The 22258-nt window shown below is 45.4% G+C and overlaps 1 protein-coding gene across 1 annotated transcript; it reads left to right on the forward strand.

Moving 5' to 3' along the window:
• Nucleotides 1–28: 28 nt before the first annotated feature.
• bin1a (bridging integrator 1a) lies at nucleotides 29–21952 on the forward strand. Its single transcript, XM_030343573.1, is given in 24 exon segments — nucleotides 29–377; nucleotides 1160–1177; nucleotides 1179–1231; nucleotides 1410–1468; nucleotides 1673–1773; nucleotides 2252–2299; nucleotides 2302–2349; nucleotides 4326–4436; nucleotides 5154–5185; nucleotides 5187–5244; nucleotides 5734–5819; nucleotides 6498–6573; nucleotides 7099–7154; nucleotides 7459–7506; nucleotides 8418–8487; nucleotides 10309–10431; nucleotides 10916–11008; nucleotides 12313–12333; nucleotides 14495–14968; nucleotides 15905–15967; nucleotides 17311–17394; nucleotides 18465–18566; nucleotides 18755–18823; nucleotides 18900–21952. Coding segments are annotated over 24 exon segments (2013 nt in total). The 5' UTR covers nucleotides 29–290; the 3' UTR covers nucleotides 18933–21952.
• The last annotated feature ends 306 nt before the right edge of the window (nucleotides 21953–22258 follow it).

Below are 22258 nucleotides of genomic sequence, written 5' to 3' on the forward strand. Positions count from 1 at the left end.
TACACGACGTAGCTCTTGGTTGTGCAGCTCATTAGTGACAGGAGCGCAGGGTGCCTGTCCCTTTAAGAACACCTAAGAGCGCATCCTCCCCCCTGCTGACTCCATCACACAGCATTCTCCTCTCAGAAGGCCTGTCCGTACAGGGCCACACATCATACAATCACAAGTCAACCGCAATCGCCGCTATCGCCTGTTTGAGCTTGGACCCATCCCCGTCGAGGCAGTGGCGCAACATAATTGTTATTCACATATCTCTAAATCTGATCCTAAAGGCTGTTCCGCGCTCCAAGATGGCTGAGCTGAATTTGGGGAAGGGGCTGACTGCGGGGAAGGTGGCCAGCAATGTGCAAAAAAAACTGACCAGGGCCCAGGAAAAGGTAAGATCGCGTTTTAGTCCATTTTTATCCATGCAGGAGATGTGATCCTGCAGATCATCCCATCACGGCTGTGTCTTAATCCCATTGCGCCAATGTCGCATCCCTGGGCGAGTGTCGCATCACGACACTCGTCCGTTAAGCCAGTCGTTAGTCCGCGATAGACTGGCTTCCACCCCTAAAAATAGTAGTTATAACAGAAGTGCATTGAATAAGAACTGCATACACGTCAATGTCATCTTAAGGACATTATGCAGTGAAAACACCACGTTGATGGACTCATCGTTTGGGGATGTAGCCTACACGGTCCCGTTGTCATTTACCGCAAAGTGGAAACGGAATATGGAACCAAGACTGCGTCAGACGCAGTGTAGTTATTAAAGCCAATCAGATCAAATATACAATTAAACAAATATAATATTCCTGTGTAGCCAGGTTGATGGTAAATACAGGGCCTGTTCGATGCCTTATTATTAGAGATGTCATAGTGCAGGCTTGCTGACAGGGGGTGCTGTTGGTTCTTGTGGAATGGACATCCATTCTCCTCGATATAATAGCCTTCATAATGATTGACTGCTCATAAAGGATGTGAGATAAGGCAGGGGTAAGATATGGAATAAGGAATACACATGATTACCTTTGCAGATCAACTTTTCTACTCACCAATTGAACTGTTGTGAACCCCTTTCCACCTGTTTTGAAACCCATATGTTTACCCTAGGTCTTGTTCTACGTAGTTCAATACTCTGTGTCTGAAACGTGTGTTAATTTGTTGTTGGATTTAGGTTCTTCAGAAACTGGGAAAAAGCAGATGAGACCAAAGATGTGGCGTTCGAGGAGGGGGTTATCAATTTCAAGCAAACAATATGTAAGACTAAAGCCACTAAAATGAATCTCACGAGTTAATTGGTGTGCGTCCTCTTTCCTCCTGGTTTACACGCCCTCTTACTACTTGCATTGGCCGCTGCTAAGACCCATGTGACCCAGCTCTGCTCCCTAGCCTCCCCTGGTTCTGACACGGTGTAATGTGTGTTGTGATTCTAGACCGAAAGGCAGCAAGCTGCAGAGAGACCTGAGGGCTTATCTGGAAGCAGTATAAAAGGTAACACAAATCCTGACACCATTTCCTTTACATCACATTTCATATATACTGGTGCACATATGTATATATACACACACACAAATGTCGCGGAATGTACATTTTAATTGATTAAGTACTTATAAAACTTTTTGGGTCCAAATGCCTCTTTGTGGATTTTCTTCATCATCGTAAATGTGCGTATTGTGTTTGTGTTTTATTTCAGCCATGCATGAGTCCTCCAGGAATCTCCAGTCCTGTCTGGCGGACATGTACGAGCCAGAGTGGGAGGGCAAGAATGACGTGGACTCCGTGGTGGAGGTCAGATCCCATTTACATTTCTTAGAGATACCTCTCTAATTTCCTTGTAGTAAAACACCAAGCATTTGAATCACGAAACTACAGCAACTGACCTAACCCTACTATGAGCTTCTAATATATGATATTTGAGAGGTGGGTTTGTGTGTGTCTGTTTCTGCCTCTGTGTCTGTGTGCACAAACTTCTCTGTGTGGTTTTCTGCGTGTGTGTGTGCGTACGCCTGTGTGTGTGTGTGTGTGTGTGTGTGTGTGTGTGTGGTGTGTGTGTGTGTGTGTGTGTGTGTGTGTGTGTGTGTGTGTGTGTGTGTGTGAGTGCATGTTTGTGTGTGTGTGGTGTGTGCGTGCGTGCACATCTGTGTGGGTGTGTGTGTGTGTGTGTGTGTGTGTGTGGTGTGTGTGTGTGTGTGTGTGTGTGTGTGTGTGTGTGTGTGTGTGTGTGTGTGTGTGTGTCTGTCTGTGTTTGCGTGCTTTCATGCTGTAGGACTGTGATGTGCTGTGGACTGACTATCACCAGAAGCTGGTTGACCATGAGCTCTGATCTCCATGGACACCTACCTGGGCCAGTTTCCTGATATTAAGGTCCAGCACACACCAATGTATTCACCGTTCAAACTTGTTCCCTGGCTTCTGCTCTTTGTTGTGATTGAACCTCACCGGTGGGGACTGGAACACAAGACAACGCTCCAGACAAAAAGCTCTGTGTGCGCTCTGTGTATATCATTGATGAGGGGGGGATATGTTTTATGGAAGATAGAGGTAGTACTGGTTGATCAGACTACAACTAGTACCTATGTACTGTAGACATATGCACCACATGCCACATGCACACATCTTTGTAACAAATATTTACATTTTTAAACCACACAGGATCGACCAAATTGAAGGTCAGCTACAACCTCCTCCACTCTCAGTCTGCTTACAGCAGGGTTGGAGTAGAGAGTCTCTGGGTCTGCTCCGTCACACCACAACCAGCTCAGGGTCGGCTTCACCTGCTGCTGGTTTGCTTGGCAGCTTAGGAGGATGTAGGGGCAGCGCTGATCTCCTCATTCAGTGTAATGGATTGTTATAAATAATAGAAAGAATAACGTCTTCCATCGCTTACCAGAGGCCAAAAGCGATTGTCTTCAAAACGTACTCTTTTCTCAATGCTCAGCAGACAAGAGAAACCAGAGAGCTGGAGCTATAGGATTTCTGACACTCCCGCACACCGCCTGTGTCATCGGCCGTGTTGCGTCCAGAGGACTTACGTTTCCAACATAGTGCTGGTCTGCCCGGCAATGCTGCGGACCGAAGCTGTTGGCATTACATTTCGCAATTGCATAGACCTGGCCGGAAGCATCAAAAATATCTAAGGTTGTGCTAGCTAGATAGTCATTTTTCATTAAATAATATATGAGATTGTGGAATGCAGAATTTCGGCAATTTTATTTGTAATAAGTTTCCCACAGTTTTAGGGTAGATAATTTAATTTCGGGGTAATAGAATAGGGTTACATGCCTGTATGTTAAAAAATACCTCTTATTATTCTCACACTGTTTAAGTTTCTGCAAAAGCAGAACATTTGGTATCTTTCAATAGTCATTTTTTTATCATGTCGCTTTAAAGGCCCCCCTCCCGAGTTGCCCAGTCTGCTATGATTGATTGAACGCTTTGTGCGTGCCTCGGCAAATTCACACCCCTTGAAGTTGTGAACATTGCGGGTATTCCGGAGGTGCGACTAACAAGCTGTTTCAACGCACTTATTGAGGGGCGTTCTCGGTGTGCTTGAATACTCCCTCTGGCTCGGACTTAGTTTTTCTAGCTTAGTAGACGTAAAATATATATACAGACATCATGTAACAGTCTACAGAGAAGGAGAAAGTCGAAAAGCATAATATCACCCCTTTAAGAAAATTTCCCACACCGTTGCGTATTATATATTAGCTACAATTTTATGTCCATCATACGGTACGGTTTTATATCCGGTAAAAACCTAGTGACAGCCTATTCTGTTGTCTCAGGCCTGGGTTTGAATTTTGGAGGGAATAATACTAAATGAGTAGACAAGAATGGAACTTGGTATCACTTCTTTGAACAATGAGAGCAAGCTGCTGGGCGTAGAGCGGCCGCCACCAGAGCGCAGGTCTGTGTGGGTCCGGCTGGGTCCGACCTTTCTGCCGCCTCAGAGCTCGGGCTGTTTGGAGAGCACTTCTTGTCCCGCTCGCTGCGTTCAAGTCGTGATGTAGGGCGTCGTTCAAGTCAGGACATTTGTTGCGTTACATGTTTATGCAGAATAATGCAGTGTTGGGCGTGGAGCGTGGAGCGACACCCAAAGCCCACAGAGCGGGATTCTCTTCATACTCGTGGCCTGTCCCCAAACAGGAACAGATATTGTCTTGACGGAGAAGTGCTGTATTTCTGCGCTCACTTTGCACAGGACTGAAGCAGATTATAACATGTTGATAATTAGAAACCACTTCTTGTGGTTGGACTGATCAATGAATGACTCGTAATAGGATATGATAAGCCATTAAACACTCAGATATAAATAAACCTCTCTGTGTTCCTGAAACCAGGCGCGTATTGCTAAGAGGGACAGGAAACTGGTGGATTTCGACAGCGCCAGACACAACTACTCAGCCACACACAAGAACAAGAAAAAGGATGGCGGCATCAAAATCACCAAGGTAACGCGTGTGCTCAGAGCTCAGTGCCCTGCTCGCTGTTCATCATCAGGGCGCTGCCATTCTGCCAATTCCCAAAAATCAATCCCCCCCATTCAATTTTATTATTCATCGCAGTCATCATGGGTTTTGATGCAGCATAAACATCTGCCTCTATAAATCTGTTTGTTTTCCTCTCTCTCTCTCTCTCTCTCTCTCTCTCTCTCTCTCTCTCTCTCTCAGTCTCTCTCTCTCTCTCGTCTCTCTCTCCTCTCTCTCTCTCTCCCGTCCTCTCACCCCCCCTCTCTCTCTGTCTCTCCCCCATTTCCTCTCTCTGTCTCTCCCCCATTTCCTCTCTCTGTCTCTCCCCCATTTCCTCTCTCTCTCTTAATCTATTCCCCCCTTCTCTCTGTCTCTGTTTCTCTTCACCCTCTCCCTGTCTCTTTCCCTGTCTCTCTCCCTGTCTCTCTCTCTCTCTGTATGTGTCTCTGTCTCTCTCTCTGTCTCTGTCTCTCTCTCTGTCTCTCTCTCTCTCTCTCTCTCTCTCTCTCTCTCTCTCCGTCTCTCACCCCTCTGTCTCTCTGTCTCCCTCATCTCCTCTCTCTCTCCCCCCCTCTCTCTCCCATCTCTTCCCCCCTCTCTCTCTCTCTATCTCTCTCTCCCTACCTCTACTCTCTCTCTCTCTCCCCCACTCTCTCTCTATGTCCCCCCCCCCTTTCTCTCTATCTCTCTCTCACTCAGCCCTCCACCCTGTTGGAGAGAGCCACCCCAGGTGGGCCCGGGTATCCTGTCTGCTCACAACGTGGCCCAGAGCAGTCTTTCCAGAAGCCAGGTACTCCTGACTCTCCTCTTGGTGTTGCAGTGGTTGTGATTAGCAACAACAATCACTTCTTTCCTGTTAATAACACTTCACTATATTGGCTGTGGTTGAGAGACCACTGATCCAGAAGAGGATCTTTGCCTCATTCAGACTCCACCTGTATAGATAAATCAAAGTGAACAAATAGAAGATGTATACGCACGCACACAAACACACGCACACACACATACAGTAACACACACACACACAAACACACACACACACACACACACACACACACACACACACACACACACACACACACACACACACACACACAACACCATACACACACAGACACACATAACATACACACAGAGACACATGCACACGTATACTCACAGACACACACACACACACACACACACACACACACCACACACACACCACACACACACACACACACACACATAGCACATATGCACACACACAGTCCTAACCTCAACATGGTTTGTGTTCCAGGCAGAGGAGGAGCTGGAGAGGGCGCAGAAAGTGTTTGAAGAGATTAATATAGACCTGCAGGAGGAACTACCATCTCTCTGGAATAGGTGATTACATTTATATACAGTACACACAGGCCAAATACAAAGTCCCATACCCGTAACAATAGCCTTACTAGAATGCAATTAACCGGATAAACCTCACATTTCAAATGTTTTCTTTATTGTTTCCCTCTAGCTTTACATCCGTTAAAAGCAGGTTCAAACTGCTTGGGCAGTAAAGCTCAAGTGTTGGTTTAATGCGCATAGACTGTGTAAAATACAGGTTAAACTGCCTTACTGTATGTATTACAGGTTCAACTGACTTAACATAGACTATAGATAATACTGGTTAAATTGACTTATTGTATCTGTAACAGGTGAAACCGACTTAACATAGACTGTATATATACAGGTTAAACTGACTTAACACAGACTGTATATAATACAGGTCAAACTGACTTACTGTATATAATACAGGTTCAACTGACTTAACATCGACTGTATGTAATACAGGTTAAATTTACTTAACATAGACAATATATAAGAGGTAAAACTGACCTAAAATAGACAGTATTTAATATTTTCTCTCAAATCTCTGATCCATCTCTATCTCCCATCCCCCCCCCCCCCCCCCCTCTCTCTCTCTCTCTCTCTCTCTCTCTCTCTCTCTCTCTCTCTCTCTTTCTCGCTCGCCCTCTCTCTCTCGCCCTCTCTCTATGTCACCTTCCGTCTCTCGCGCTCTAGTCGCGTGGGCTTTTACGTCAGCACCTTCCAGAGTCTGGCTGGCTTCGAGGAGAAGTTCCACAAGGAAATAGGCCGGGTGAGTCCCAAACACACAAGTACTGTTCTGCTCATCACCACAGTTTCCCATGATATGAGGGTACATACACCACGTCTACAGAGCCCCATCACAGAGGGGTGGTCCATGGTATGAGGGTCCATACACAATGTTTAAAGACCCCTCTCACAGAGGGGGGTCCCAGGGCTATGCAGGTTTCCCTCTTCACGTCCATTCTGGGTCTGCTACGTTTATGGAACAAGACATGGGGAGTAGACCAAAATAGTGAAGACAGGTCAACAGACATGTGGATGGTTATATAGTTCGAGGTATGAATTTTTGACTTTAAGACATCATCATCGATTAATGGATGTTAGAAGATGTTAAGATAAGATAAGATAGTACTTTATTAATCGTATTCATTTGTCATGATGACATTGCATAACATATAACATCATCAAAAGACTTAAAGCAAGATGAAAGTGAGTCTAATCTCACAGTGTCATGGATCAAAGACCCATTCATGTCCCTTCTCCCCATCCTGACCTCTCCCCTCTGCCTCCCCAGCTGGATCAGGACCTGAACGACACGTTGGTTGCTCTGGAGGGATCAGACACCACAAGGTTAGTTAACTCTTTCTAAACCCCAGAGAAGCCTCCTTTGACAATATTGAAATTGAAGTCAATAATGTTTGCATTGCTGTATCTCTATTACAGTGGGCCTTCAGTACGGTTTACTGAAGATCAATAATGAGTCAAACATCTGAAGACCTAGATATGAAATCATGTGGATGTAACCAGGATATTCCCCTTTATGTACTAGTATATTATAAGATCTATATGTTTGTGTTGGCATATCAACCACCTGAATGGTGGTGGGAGATCACAAGGTGGTGAATTAACCTGAGCTCCTCACACAACCTTACAGAAAGACAGGTAAACGCAGCGCGCCCTCCACCAGCGGACCGTCCCGGAGGTAAACAGCCACGCCTGCTACGTCACCGTGGCGATACTGTCCAAACGTCTGTCTGTCCAACTGACCTGTCTGTCTGGCCGTCCGTATGTCAGTCACTCGACCCCTCAGAGGGCCTGGCCAAGATCTAGCGTTTATTTTGTCCTGACCCAAAGACAGTTAGCGATGTCCGCTGACTATTGCACCTCAGAGACATGTTCTTTCTGAGATAAGATAAGATAAGAGTATATCAGAAATCATCGATCTGAGATAGGGGGAATTGTGATTCTGGAGGAATTACCAAATGTCAGTCAACAATTTGAAGTTGCAATAAAGTCTTGAATGGATTGAATCTAGAGACGGAGGATCCGCTGGAGCTATTTCAGACCCACCAAAAAGTCCATGGCCATAAATAAATAATGCCTTATATCGTAAAAGCAGCCATCCTGTTTGCTGTTAAAATATTAAGCTGGAGTCAGTGTAAACGGTGAACTGGGTCACTTGTTTACTGCTGTCGTAAAAATATATGATTACAACTGTGGGGTTGATCCCCAGTGTCTGCTGACAGCTCCCAGCTCAGAGACCTGGCTTCAGGACTAGTATTGGAAACATCCCCCAGATTGCACACATTGAGGCCTCTGCTTGCATGAGACGGAGCGCTGGGATGATACAGAGGTTAAGGGTGGTGGACAGGGTCGGGGGTGACCTGCATGACAGAGCTTGCTTGGCCCCTGGTAGAGCATGCCCAATAACCTAGACACTTCATTTCAACCTTTTTCCTATTGAGTTGTGCTCTAACGTTCTGCCCCTTCCTGTCTGGGAAGAGCCTGGAGACAATAGACGCATCCACATCTCTGTCCATCTCACTTAATGGTTTGTATTGTGTATCTGTTCTCCCTCTGTCTCTCTTTCCTCTCTTTCTCTCCTTCTATCAGTGCCCCAGAACCATCTAATCACACTCTGAGGCCAGCAGGCCCACCCCCCATACCAAAGTCTCCATCCAAGGTAGCCACACACACACACACCTCACACACAACACACACACACTCACACACACACACCAACAACACACACACACACACACACACACACACACACACACACACACACACACACACACACACACACACACACACACACACACAAACACACACACACACACACACACACACACTTTTGTTTGTTTTTGTTAATGTATATATTTCTGGATATCAAAAATCAGAGGAACTGTTTACGAAGGAAGAACATATAATGAGGATCCAATAAGCTGTCAGAAGTTGTCTTCCAGACTTCTTGCTAAGGGTTGCTATGGTCTCCCATAGCAAGTCTTTGTTGTGATTGTGTGTCTGTAATTCACTTGCAATATCAGGGCTCAAGAATAACATTAGGTACTGGTGGATATCCGTAGAATATCCCAGTGATAAAATATAGATGTAAGGGCGATAGAAGTAAGAGAAAGTTTCACTTCAACACACGGTTAATGGCAGCCATCTTCAGAATGGCCAAATACGGGAGGAGCCAATTACCATTGGTTAGTTTTGGATATTCAAACATTACTCTAATATTCCAATAGCATTTTGAGAGCTGCCCTCTAGTGTAAGGAAACGCAAGACTTTAACCCCCTCTGCGAGATCGTATGAGAAGGGTTTTGATAAAGTTATTTCAATGTTCAAACAAGTCCAAAAGTCCACAGAGCTCTACCTACTAGTACTAGCATGAGGTTTATTTAGTAATCATGAACAGGACAGGTAGTGATTTTTCTCCTTCATGGCGATTAGCCCCCCACAGTAGCGCTTCGGTGATTTATTACCGATAAACAGCACCAGTCCGGCTGTTACATTTATTCAAAACTTTGCACAATGTTCAAACCAGATATTTGCTTGCGATTATTTGAAGTGGGCCTTCTCTCATAATTTGGGAACCGTGTCCTGAAACCTTTAGGCTGCATGAAGCTCTGCTGTAACCAATTCTTAACCAAGACATCAGCTGCCTCTTTCCCCTCTCCTCCTCCCCCTGTATCAAAAAGCTTGACCTACTTATAGTAGCAGGCTGCTATCCAGGCAATATAATCCAGTTCAGATATCTGTTCCTTTTCTGGAGATCAGCATCCTGAATAGTTAGTGTTTCTTTCTCTGAATGCAGTTCTCATGCTGTGGTGAAATTACATCAGAAAAACCCTTTGCACAATCTTCAAAACCACCTTCTGGGTTACATGATCGGTTGAAGCCCCCCAATCGAGGCAAAGCCATGTGTCTTTATTGGAACTTGAGTGGGTTGTGTTTCCAACAAGACCACTCACAGCGGCGCCGCCATACAGCCACGGTATAACCTCCAGCTGATGAAAACCTTGGCACCATCGCAGCGGCCTCCATACCACCCTATGTGTTAAACACAGAACCAGAGCTAAAGGGAAGCGACCTACAGGAGTGGTCCTCCCTGATGCGCCTCGCTGACAGGCGAAGAACTCACACGCTTTACTTTGAAGCTCTGCAGTAACCCAGTCGACTCATTCCAAGAGTGGATTCCAACCCACTTACTTCCTCCAAACGTTCTTACTTGTGATTGCAACTTGCTATTTAGTTTGAGGCACTTTCCAATTACACATGTCTTATTGTTTTAATGTTCTGTTTCAGAAATTAAATCTACTAATATCTCCGTGACAACAGCCCTACTATAAAAATAATGCAGCGCCACTATTACATTCTGTGAGAGAGGAACGATACTACTGGCCCCAAAATGTCCTCGCATCCACCCAACAAATGGTTGCCAATGCCAACATGCTGGTTCCAGTCCTGAGCTCTGGATGTACTTGTCTCCTCCCTACAGCTGAGACCGACAGTTCCTCCCCCCCCTAAGGTGACCCCCTGCAAGGACATGAAGACGGACAACATCATCAACCTTTTCGCCTCAGCCGCCGCGCCTGACATCAGCATCACCTCCCCCACCCAGGTCGGCTGGCCACTTGTTTCCTTAATTCTGTCCCCATTTTTCTCTTTAGGTCAGATCCTATAGCTAGTGTGTTCCTCTTCATCCCCGCGTTTTACACTCACCTTCGTTCTGTTCTGTGTTCGGTGTTTTGTCTACCTACATCTATGCAATTCCTATTTTGTGATTGTCTTCTTGTACTGTCTTCTTCATCCAAAACCTTTCTTTCCTCCTGGCTTCCCTTCCCTTCTCTTTTCCTCTCTTCTCTTCTTATCTCTCTTCTTTGTTTGTGTCTGATCTTCCTCCTCTCCTCAACTCCTCTCCTATCCTCTCTGCTCCTTTCTTCCCCTTTTCTCTTCTCTTTCCTCCTCTCCTCTCCTCTCCTCTCCTCTCCTCTCCTGAACAAACTTCCGCTCTCTTTGACTCAAATAGTTCCATCAATTAGATTTGTCCAGCCCCTATGTTTACCTGTGAGCCAATCCGTTGATGTGTCCCCTGTTGTTGTCAGTTTGACAGTCCCGCAGCATTGAACGACCTGTTGGACATGGACCTGGACTCTCTAAATGCGGCCCCCACCCAAGTCTCTACTACGGCCACAAAGGTGGAGGGTGTTTGGCATGAACGCAAATTTTCGAGACCCGACGCTTGGAAGAATTGCTCGTTTGCCACAGAATGTCCTTTTGTATTCAGGATACTCCTTCTTATTCATTCAGTATTGAGGAAGACATTCACTGGCTGCTAGCTTGTTTGTTAAAACCCATAGGTTGATTATCAACACCTTAGCGTACCCCACAATCTTTTTTTATAACTTAATTATTAGAGACACTTTTTATCTAAAGCAATTTAAAGCAATAGCATAGTTAATGTTTCTGTTATTCAGGAAATACAATTGGTTTCACTGTTTAACGTTCAACTGACCAAGTAGACGATACCAGAGGAGACCAGATCAGTCGTTCCTCATGGACTGGAGTCATTCTGGATACAGAGTGAATTCAGTGACTAGCGTGTAATGGTTTGCAGTGCTCCCCCCCTGCTTTTCTGCAGACCAGACTGTCAGCCAACAGCAGGTGAACCGTGGCATGACCAAGGATACTAAGATGCTAGGCTAGCGCTTGGACTGACCCACTGTTGTGCTCGAGCGCAATGCGCAGGTGGATGGATAAGGCATGATCTACATACTAGACTAGTGGACCTCACCCCCTCGCTGCTCTGGGCTCTGCCTGTGGGGTCTGGCTGGGACGTCCAGTGCCTTTCAGTTTGGGTGGAAACAGTTCAGGGTGCCGTGTGGTTCATCCATAGGAAATTTTAAGCATACATTTGAAGCGTCTTGGGCTAAGCGAACCTAGCAATCATTCTGGCTATCCAGGCTGTACTGCATAACATATCCATAAACACGAATGTGAGTGCTGAAGGGACAGATACATACAAATATGAGATACATTAAATACTCATCATCTCAGTATTGAGAATGCTTTGCGTGATTTACCTTCTCACTTTCAGCTTTGGTAGCACCTAGATCAATAGCTTGGGCTGAATACCCTTAATGTATACCATAAGTAATATTAACGTAGTAGAATATTGAATATGTGAAACGTTAAGCTCAAAAACTTGAATTTAAGAAGAACTGAATACATAGATACACTGAATACACAATTTTAAAGTGTATTCTGCTTTGAGGTGTTTTATCATTAGGCAACCTTGCACTCTTTATGATTTTAATATGCATTTCGTACAATTCATCTTAATGTCTACACAGCTGTGGCTTGCTCCTACAAATGATTGGGTGATGTTTGTTTGGTGATAGCATGGCCCTTATAGAATTCGGTCGTGGATTATCGAGTCCAATACTGTTTAAATTGCAAATGAAACTAATGAATTCAATGTCCCTTCCTCTGTTTTACACAGGATGCAAACTGGGATTCATGGGTAAGCTTCTTTGTTGTTGTCCCCCCTTCCTCCATCTTCATAGTCATCATCGTTTTGATGCTCATGCTCTAACTATCCCATGCTGTCTCTGTAGCCATTAAAGAATCTGTCCTGCTGCCATATGAAAACACTGCAAATATAAACCCCACACGTCACATTGACTTCAAGTCCCATGATGCAATGCAGCAATCATCAATACAGCAGGACAGCGAGTTCTAAAATGGCGACAGGTGTGTTTGTTTGTGCATTGCCATAGTTGCCTGTTGGTCCCAACTCTGTTTGTGCGTGAAGCAATGTCTTTGTGGCGGTCCTTTGCTGGTGACAATAGCAAATGTTGTGCGTGAGGCAGGTCTTGTTTTGACGCACAAATATAAGTTGGGAGTTAGTTGCATTCCTTGCGTAGTCCGAAAATTCAACTTCGGAAAACACATTGAATTATAGTATTATATTTTTATTGACATTGTTTTCTTTTCAAAATATGACCATGAATGATGTCATTCAAACAATTTATTTTGTTATATTCCTCCTATGTATATGTACTGTATATGTAGACTTCACATGTCTATATGGATTCCATGTCTACAAACAAATGTTTGCAGACATATACTATACATACATATTACCAAAAAAAGTACCTGTGTTTTTATTATTTTAATTCTATTCACTTATTGTGAAAATCATGTCATCGCTGACAAATATGGAAGTGACTTGAACTCAAACGGGTGAACCTTTGGGTTTTCCTCAAGTCCCTGTACGTGAACATGTTCCACAAAGAACCTTATTTCTTTCTCATGGCCGCAACATGTTCCATGTGACACAAAGGAAACTGTTCTCAACAAGACTGTTCTGAAGTTGCTCTTGACAGCTGTGTAGGTTGGGTTTTTCGGCGCTAGTGAGCTTTAAATTAGGTTCTCTGATAAAGCCAAACTGGCCTGAAATGGATGTAATAGGCTGCTATGTCGTCCATACAGAGACAGCTCAGAAACGTCCTAAACTGAACTCACTGAACAAACTCACCCCAATAGCTTCTCAGCAACTTCACCTGTGAGGTTTTGTTGAGGTAGTCCATCAAGCCATCAACTAACCCGTCCTTTCCCATGTAAGATAGATGTGTCTATAACCATGATATGCGAGCTAGAGAACACCAATAGGCACCTCTACTTCTTACAAGGAACCCTCCTTCTTCTCCATCTGAATTAACATAACTGGGATACGCTCCATGCCTGCCAAGCAAACAGAGGAACCAGCATCTTTCTTCTGATGGAAAAGTCTTCCAGCTTATGCCTTTTTCCTTTTCTTACCTGAATTGCCTGGTTTTACTTTCATTTGAACCTTCTCTCTCCAATTCAACCCCCCCCCCCCCTTGATATTCAACCTTTCAATAGTCTTATTGAAAGGTGTGTCAAAACGGGTGTCAAACAGTGTTGACAATTTATTTAAATCTTTCAACATAAACCCTAAACATGCACCTCTCTGAATTATGACCCGCCACCTCCCAACCCTCCTGATACCCTCCACCCCTCTCTGAATTATGACCCGCCACCTCCCAACCCTCCTGATACCCTCCACCCCTCTCTGAATACTGACCCACCACCCAACCCTCCTGATACCCTCCACCCCCTGTCTGAATACTGACCCAACCCTCCTGATACCCTCCACCCCCCTGTCTGAATACTGACCCACCACCCAACCCTCCTGATACCCTCCACCCCCTGTCTGAATACTGACCCAACCCTCCTGATACCCTCCACCCCCTGTCTGAATACTGACCCACCACCCAACCCTCCTGATACCCTCCACCCCCTGTCTGAATACTGACCCAACCCTCCTGATACCCTCCACCCCCTGTCTGAATACTGACCCACCACCCAACCCTCTTGATACCCTCCACCCCCTGTCTGAATACTGACCCACCACCCAACCCTCCGGATACCCCTTCCAGCCACAGCCCAACACCCCCCCCCCCCCCCCCTCCACCGATCCAATCTTCCATCGAATCCTCAAACCTCACCTCACAATCAATCATCTTCTGACGCTAAACACACACCCCTTCCCCCTCTCTGCCCCCTCTCTCCACTCCCTCTGAACCCCACTGTATATGCCTAACCTCTGAACACCCACCACCCCTTTTTGAATCCAAACCCCCTTTTGACCACCCCAGCGTGAGGAGGACAGTGGCTCCCAGGAGAAAGAGGAGCCCGTCCACTATGACCCGGTGGCCGCTGCCTCCGAGGGCTGGGGCGACGATGGCACCAGGCCCGTCCGCATCGACCCAGTGGCCGCTGCCTCCGAGGGCTGGGGCGACGACGGCTCCAAGCCCGTCCGCATCGACCCAGTGGCCGCTGCCTCCGAGGGCTGGGGCGACGACGGCTCCAAGCCCGTCCGCATCGACCCAGTGGCTGCTGCCTCCGAGGGCTGGGGCGACGACGGCACCAGGCCCGTCCGCGTCGACCCAGTGGCCGCTGCCCAGGAGGGCTGGGGCGACGAGGGGAGTAACCACAAGGGCGACGTGGCGGTCTCCCCCCCTGGAGAGGAGGACGAAGCCCTGGCCTCTTCTCCTGAAGCTGCCCAGGATCTGAGCCCAGAGCATGAAGAGCCGACGGCCGAAGCCCCCTGTGGCAGTGAGGAAGGCCAGGTAACGCACGACCCGGTGCTTTGCATCTGGAAGATGCAAAAAGCAAAAGCGTGGACCCTGGAGGAGGTCCTCCAGTGGGGAGGTTGGAGCCGGTTTGGGATCTGTTGCTGGGGATAAGGATTCATCCTCTCCAGACCAGAGAACGTAGTGGTTGTATGGCATTGGTTGGGTGCTATGCACCGAGAAGAGAATTGTACCTTTGCATCCTTTTGACTTAGCAGTGGTTATACAGCGAGTGCTACTGAAACACAGGCAGGTAGCTCATGTGTGTCTCTGCTGTAGTGTGTGCTGCACAGCAACTGTGGTTTGAACCAAAGCTTCTGTTGGAGCCTAACTGTCCCTGATTTCACCACAGCTTCTTAGCATTTGTCGGAAGCTTTTCCTTTGGTCAGTGTGTCTCTATTGGCGTTGTTGGCGTTTTTGCCTACATCATTGCCTCTTACATCATTGGCTCCCTTGTACTCCCTTGCTGTCTTTAACGCTCTGTGTATATATCTGTCTCTCTTTCTATGCCTCTCGCTAACTCCCTCTCTTTCTCTGTCTCTCTTGCCTTCTCTCTCTCTGTGTCCGGGGAACTCTCTCCCTGGCTCCCTTTATGTCTCTCTCTCTCTCTCTCTCTCTCTCTCTCTCTCTCTCTCTCTCTCTCTCTCTCTCTCTCTCTCTCTCTCTCTCTCTCTCTCTCTCTCTCTCTCTCTCTCTCTCTCTCTCTCTCGTCTCTCTCTCTCTCTCTCTCTCTCTGTGTCTCGGTGTCCCTCTCCCTGACTCTCTCTCCCCCTTTGTCCGGGTGTCTCTCTCCCTGACTCTCTCTCTCTCTCTCTCTGTGTCTGGTGTCCCTCTCCCTGACTCCCTCTCTCTGTCTCCCGGTGTCTCTCTCCCTGACCTTCTCTCTCTGTGCCGGTGTCCCTCTCCCTGACTCTGCTCCTTGTGTTGTCTCAGAGTGACTCCTCTGCAGCCCAGGAGCCAGCAGCTGTAGCAGTGGAGGAGCCGGCCGCTGAAGAGGTGACCCTTTAATAATTAACACGGAATTCATTACTCGTTATTAAGTTACACCTTCAGGGTGCTGGAGGGACACTGATATCCACCCACAACATTTCAGTTGATCTTATTTCCAAACAACTAGAACATAATTGGAAATAGTAATACAATTCTGTATTTCTGTTTGATTAAATTATAAATGTTGGGTTAATTTATTATTTGTTTTTTACCTTTTATAGACCAACAATTGAACAATGAATATTGAAAATAAAAAGATGTGTAGGTGTTCATAATTATAGCTATCTCTAAGATCTCAAAATTCTCATTCATATAAATGTCAGCTAATTGGCTGTCTATCGCCTAATGAAGAACACAACAGTGTTTGAGTCTGTGGCCCGCTGAGGAAAGCCCTTACATTAGCAGTATTATGGAGTGTTACCCTAGAGCAGGGATGGGCAACTGGCGGCCCGCGGGCATGCGGCCCGCGACCCGCATGCTAACTCAGCCCGCACATAAAAAAATAATAATAAAAAAAAAAAAAAAAAAAAAAATTATAATAATAATAATAATTGATCGAGTTACAGAAAACTCGTTCAAGAAAGATGAGAAGAATTCATAGAATTCAAAGGCAAACCCATGCGTCTAGTTTGCTTAGAAGCGATATCAGTCATTAAAGATATCCACTTCAGTCGCCACTACAACTACTACAACTGCTTGTTGGGTTTGAGTTCATTGAGTTGTTGCACTTAATGTTGGGCCACTGTTTTCCAGTTTTTTGACTTCATTGAATGATGATGTATGTGAGCCCTTTGCACTGAAAAAAATACTGACCATTCATGTGGCTGTTTGAGCATGGAAAACATGAAATTAATGTATGTTGGTTCAATTAACATACCGTACAGAGGTTATGATTCTGGACGATTTTTTAGGTAGTGGTCATCGCCAAAATGCACCAGAATACAGGAAATCATCTACCAAATTCAAAATTATGTAGCTTCTCTCAGCTCACGTTTAGTTGAAGTGTGCAGTCATGTGGCCCTCCGATGGTTATGATAAAAAATGTGGCCCTCTTTATCATGAAAGTTGCCCATCCCTGCCCTAGAGTGTTATAAACTGGGTTACTTTGAGACTTTCCCGCCATGCATTTGGCTTAAATTTAAATGTATGCCTCGATCTGTCTTTTATAAACTAATTCCAACAGATAATAGTCCTTCTAGTCCTTCATTAGAAGCCCATCTTCTCATACCGTATAGAGTGAGATCATAAGTCCTCTATAACCCTGATCCTCAACCAGTGATAATATGAACCTCTACCAGCCTGGTCTTCATACAGTGATAATATGACCCTCTATCACCCTGGTCTTGTAGGCTCCTCAGACCCCGGTGGCGGCCCTAGAACCTGCCGAGGTGCTTTCAGAGTCCCAGGACCTGCCCCCGGGCTTCCTGTTCAAGGTAACCTCCCAACTGGTTTAGTGATACTGGGTTTACTGATACAGTGTTAATGATACCCCAGTGCCGATAACCAGTAACTCACACATACTCTCATGTGTTGTAGTGTGTGCATTTTGTGAATTTGCAATTCAATTTTGTTACAATCAAAAGTTTGATTTCGGTATTATTTAATTTGACCATGCAATGTAAATGAAAGAAACATTCAATGTGTCAATTGTGTATGTAATGTTTTGTATTGTACGTATTCTTTAGTAATGTGTACTTTAATTTAACATAAAGTAATGGGCAATGCACTGTATAAAGTAACATATTGTAATTGGTAATGTACTGTATAATATGATGTTATTGTTACGGGGAAGTAGAGTGATTGGACCCAAATGCTCAACACACAGACACACTGACAGAGGGAGGAAATTATAAGGATTTTACTTAGGGCAAAAAATATGTAAAGGCGAGAACGGGGCGAGGGGCTTGATGGCATGCGGGTTGTCAGACAGGCAAGGGTTCGGCTACAGGAGGGTAGTCAGACAGGCGTGTGGCGAGGGTGCGGCCAAGGGCAGGTAGTCGGAGAGGTGAGGGTTCGGCGACAAGGCGTCGCCAGACTATACACAGGGAGAAGACAATTAGCGAGAGTGACAACACATTATGACCAAACAATCTAGACACGAGGAGGGGCCAGGGACAAAGTACTGACTGTAACGTGTGAAACAACCATCCATCAATGACTGTCTGGAGATCCGGGGTTGAAATACTGTGTCAGATGAGGATTGCTGGCAGGTGTGTAGTGTGAGGGAGATGAATGGATGATGTAGGGTGAGAGACACTGACCACCACTAGGCAGAGGTGGACGGCGTGACAGTCATGTGCACCGCGCTGTATTATGTGTTATGTGTGCTGTACTATATAATGTATTGTGACGTTTGCTGTGCTGTATAATGTAACATATTGTTTGTTATGGATGCTGTACTGTATAATGTAACGTATTGTGATGTTTGCTGTACTGTATAATGTAATGTATTGTGATGTTTGCTGTACTGTATAACGTAACAAATTGTGATGTGACCTCCCAGGTCCAGGTGATGCATGACTACGCTGCTAACGACTCTGATGAGCTGGAGATGAAGGCTGGAGATGTTGTGCTAGTGATCACCTTCACCACCCCAGATGAACAGGTAAACAAACCAACACCCACACACACACACACACGCACACGCACGCACGCACGCACGCACGCACACACACACACACACACACACACACACACACACACACACACACACACACACCATAACAACCAGAACAACAATAACAGCCTTTCCCCTATATGTGATCCATGTGTGTGTATGTGTGTGTGTTTCAGGACGATGGCTGGTTGATGGGCATGAAGGAGGGCGATTGGCGTCAGAGCAGAGACAACGCCGCAAAAGGGGTGGGTGGTGGTTCTAAACACACTCATGCTGCAAGGTTCCCATTCAGTGCACACTAAAGTGAGTGTCGTTCCTCAGGTATTCCCAGAGAACTTCACTCAGAGGCTGTGAAGAACGACACAAGCTCCTCCACCACCGTCCTCCTTTGGTTCCTCCATCCTTCCTCCCTCTCGTCCTTCCTGTCCACTTCCCTGATGTTTATCTGTTAGGACTTCATAGGCCATACAAGCGGTTTGTGTCAGTCAGCCTTGGGTGAGATCCTTGTATTTCACCAGCTCTGGTGCATGACAAACCTAGACCTTCCCTTGGTTTGAGTTGGTACTTCTTTTCATTTAAAAAAAGACGTTACTTGTCTGCTGAGGAAGGAAAGTCTTTATCCTGTGCTGTTCTCCAACACAAGGAGTACAATGATGTTTTATGTTTTGGACAGATACAGAACTAATGACTTCACAGACCGCTGCCCCTGACTGGGGCTCCGGCCTGTCCTGGAGAACACATTCCAGTTGACTGGTTACATACAATTTGAATTAAGATCCATCTCAGATAAGTCTGATTAATTTGTACAATATTACCAAATATTAACCAATAGCTTCCCGGCAATGTTGAAGCCTGAATACTTTCTTGACGGTCTGGCAAAATTGGTCTCTGCAATATACAATATCTATATACATATGTTTCCAATGGACGAAGATATCTTTTGAATGCGTCATCAATACAAGTCAATAGAAATGGAGTAAGTGAAGTTAAAGCCACCAGCTGTACCAAGTCATTGCGATGTGTTTCCTCTGGTTAACCAATCACCAACCAGCATTACTAACATGCGGATAGTTAGAAAACAACATGTTACTGTAGCCTTGACGATGGGTATCAAAGTCTGCGATTAACCTGACACACACACACACACACACACAAACATGCACGCAGACACATGCACACACACACCAACACAAACACGCGCGCGCGCATACACACACACACACACACACGAACACACACACTGTGTCCAATCAGATCGGATCAGATTGGCTGTGGATCTCAGCTACACCGTTTCTTCCTGTTTCTGCGATAGCGCACCCCAGCTCTTAGTGCTGTTCCAGTGTGGTCCTCAAGCAGAGCAGTATAGGAAGCCACTGCTCATTGACCCCTTCCACTGCTAACACTCAAGGCCTGAGGCCACGGGACCTACTCATGTCAAGGGGGGGTCCTTTAGTCTGCGTAAAGGCCCAACCTACGAGAACTCATTCCTCGAGAGGTCATTCCTCCCTCATGACCTCGTATTTGTGCACATCTGTTAAGAGGTGATTATTACCCATAACCTGTTTGGATTCTTATCACTGTTGCGTTGCTGTTGACTTTCACCCATTTCAGATGTTACTGTGATCTGAGAATCAGAAATACTTTATTGATCTCTGGGCCGATATTCTGTCACGTTACATGAACAGCCCTTTATTATCTTTATTAGATTATCTTGAATAACAGAACAAGAACCTCAAACCTGTTTCTGTCAATCAACAGTTCAGAGTTTCAAATTAGATTCCAAAGAAGCACCACGATCCAACCACTATAAATATCATTCAGACCAACAGTCAGAGATTGACATGAGGAAATCTAACCTAATATTTTAAAATGTTCTGATTCAAAATAAACATTATCATTTAGAAAAGAGTTACATTGCACAGATTTCTATGACATTTGATTTGATTATATTCCATCAATCCTAGGGTAGAAGAGCAGAGAACTAGAAACCTAGCCAAGCTAACATCCTTATGGGAATTGGCTAATTGCAGCGTATTATGTTTGTAGGTCCAACAGTTATACCTTGCAACAAAAACTGAGCCAGTCCTTATTATTTTAATGAAATGTGCCGAAAAATGAGACCATTTTTTGGGGGGGATCTTTGTATGCATAGCGTCCACATAACTATGTAATCCAGGTGATATTGAATATGCATCAGAGCAACTCTTTTTATTTTTGTATGCTGCCAAACTATAATGATATATACTATAGAGTCTAACAATGTCAATGGAATTGCCAACCAGACGTGTACTGGAGTGTTTTGTACCCCCTGTGTGGCTTGTTGCTAACAAGCCACCTAGGTAGTTAAAACTACAGTAGTCTCATACTTCTAACTCCTTCATCGAATCATGCGGGAGCATGAGTCTTACTCAGATGTCGTTTGAGTTGAAGGACGATGTGTGGTTATGTGCTTACTCTGCGGGCCGCGTGCTCAGGTGTGTGTGTGTTTGTTTTTTGAGTGATGAGCAGGTACGTTGTGTTGAAGAGGAAATACATTATTTATCTATTTGGCGATGTTAATGCGGACCCTGATGGGGCTGGTCCATGTCCCAGGAGACTCTGAAGACCCAGGGTCTGGGTCCTGGACTTGGTCTGGTCCCGGTTCAGGGTCTGGTCCCGGTCCAAAGGCCGGTCTCCATCTCAACGTGTTATTGTGCATTTGTTGTTGTGTGTAAATGTGTAAACTTTGCCAATCTGTCACCACAGATCTACATATTCTATAGAGACATTCATATCTTTGTGTGAGTTAGTGTGCGCATGCCGAGACCCCCGTGTTGTGTGATGACCCCCCCCCCCCCCCCCCGACACTCTGAGGTTAATACGTTGACAGCATTATGAATCCCCCCCACCCCCCCTGTTAGTCCATCTAAGGGATCCCAAACCTGAGAGTATTGTGTGTGTCTGGTTTAAAGCCTCACCTGTCGTGATGCTGGGGTCTTTCTGAATAAGGAAAAGGATGTGGCTTTGATTCTAATACCCTGATACCCCACACTGTCCTCACAATGCTGCCAATCTGTTGGACCCAACCTCTTGTTGACTACGACTGTGGAGACGGACAAAACTCGACAAGCAGATGTTTTCAAATTTATTTTTTATCTTTAAGTTTGAACCACTTGAGGTGTGCATTGTTTTCATATGATAGTTGCGATGATGGTCGTAAACTGGCCATCACAGGAACCATGCTACACTTCTCTTTCCCTCAGATATTTAAAATGTAGAAACTTGACCTGGGTCTGCGACTGTCTGTGTCTTTGCTGAACTGTGGGAAAATACGACAGAATTTTCCTGTTCTTAACTGACCAATAATAATAATAAACATTACTTAGAATCTCTCAGTATGCTCTTTTATTCCACCAAACATTCCTAATGAAACTAGGTATCACAGGAGATAATCATTCAGAAAAGCAGTGTTTCTCAAAGCAACCAGCAGGGGGCGATGTCTATGAATGAATTGGTAAATAGTGTACAATGAGAATCACTGGAGGAACGGGGTAAGTGTGGCTGTGTGCTGCTATCCAGGGTCCTGAAACCCAACAGCCCACCCCCCTCCGTCCAGAAGTTAGAACGGATCACTTTAACGGTCCAACTGTGACGTAAACCGACTCCACAATAAATTATTGTGGTTAAAGGTAGCTAAATCA

Source organism: Gadus morhua, chromosome 20 (assembly GCF_902167405.1).
Source record: "Gadus morhua chromosome 20, gadMor3.0, whole genome shotgun sequence".
NCBI lineage: Eukaryota > Metazoa > Chordata > Actinopteri > Gadiformes > Gadidae > Gadus > Gadus morhua.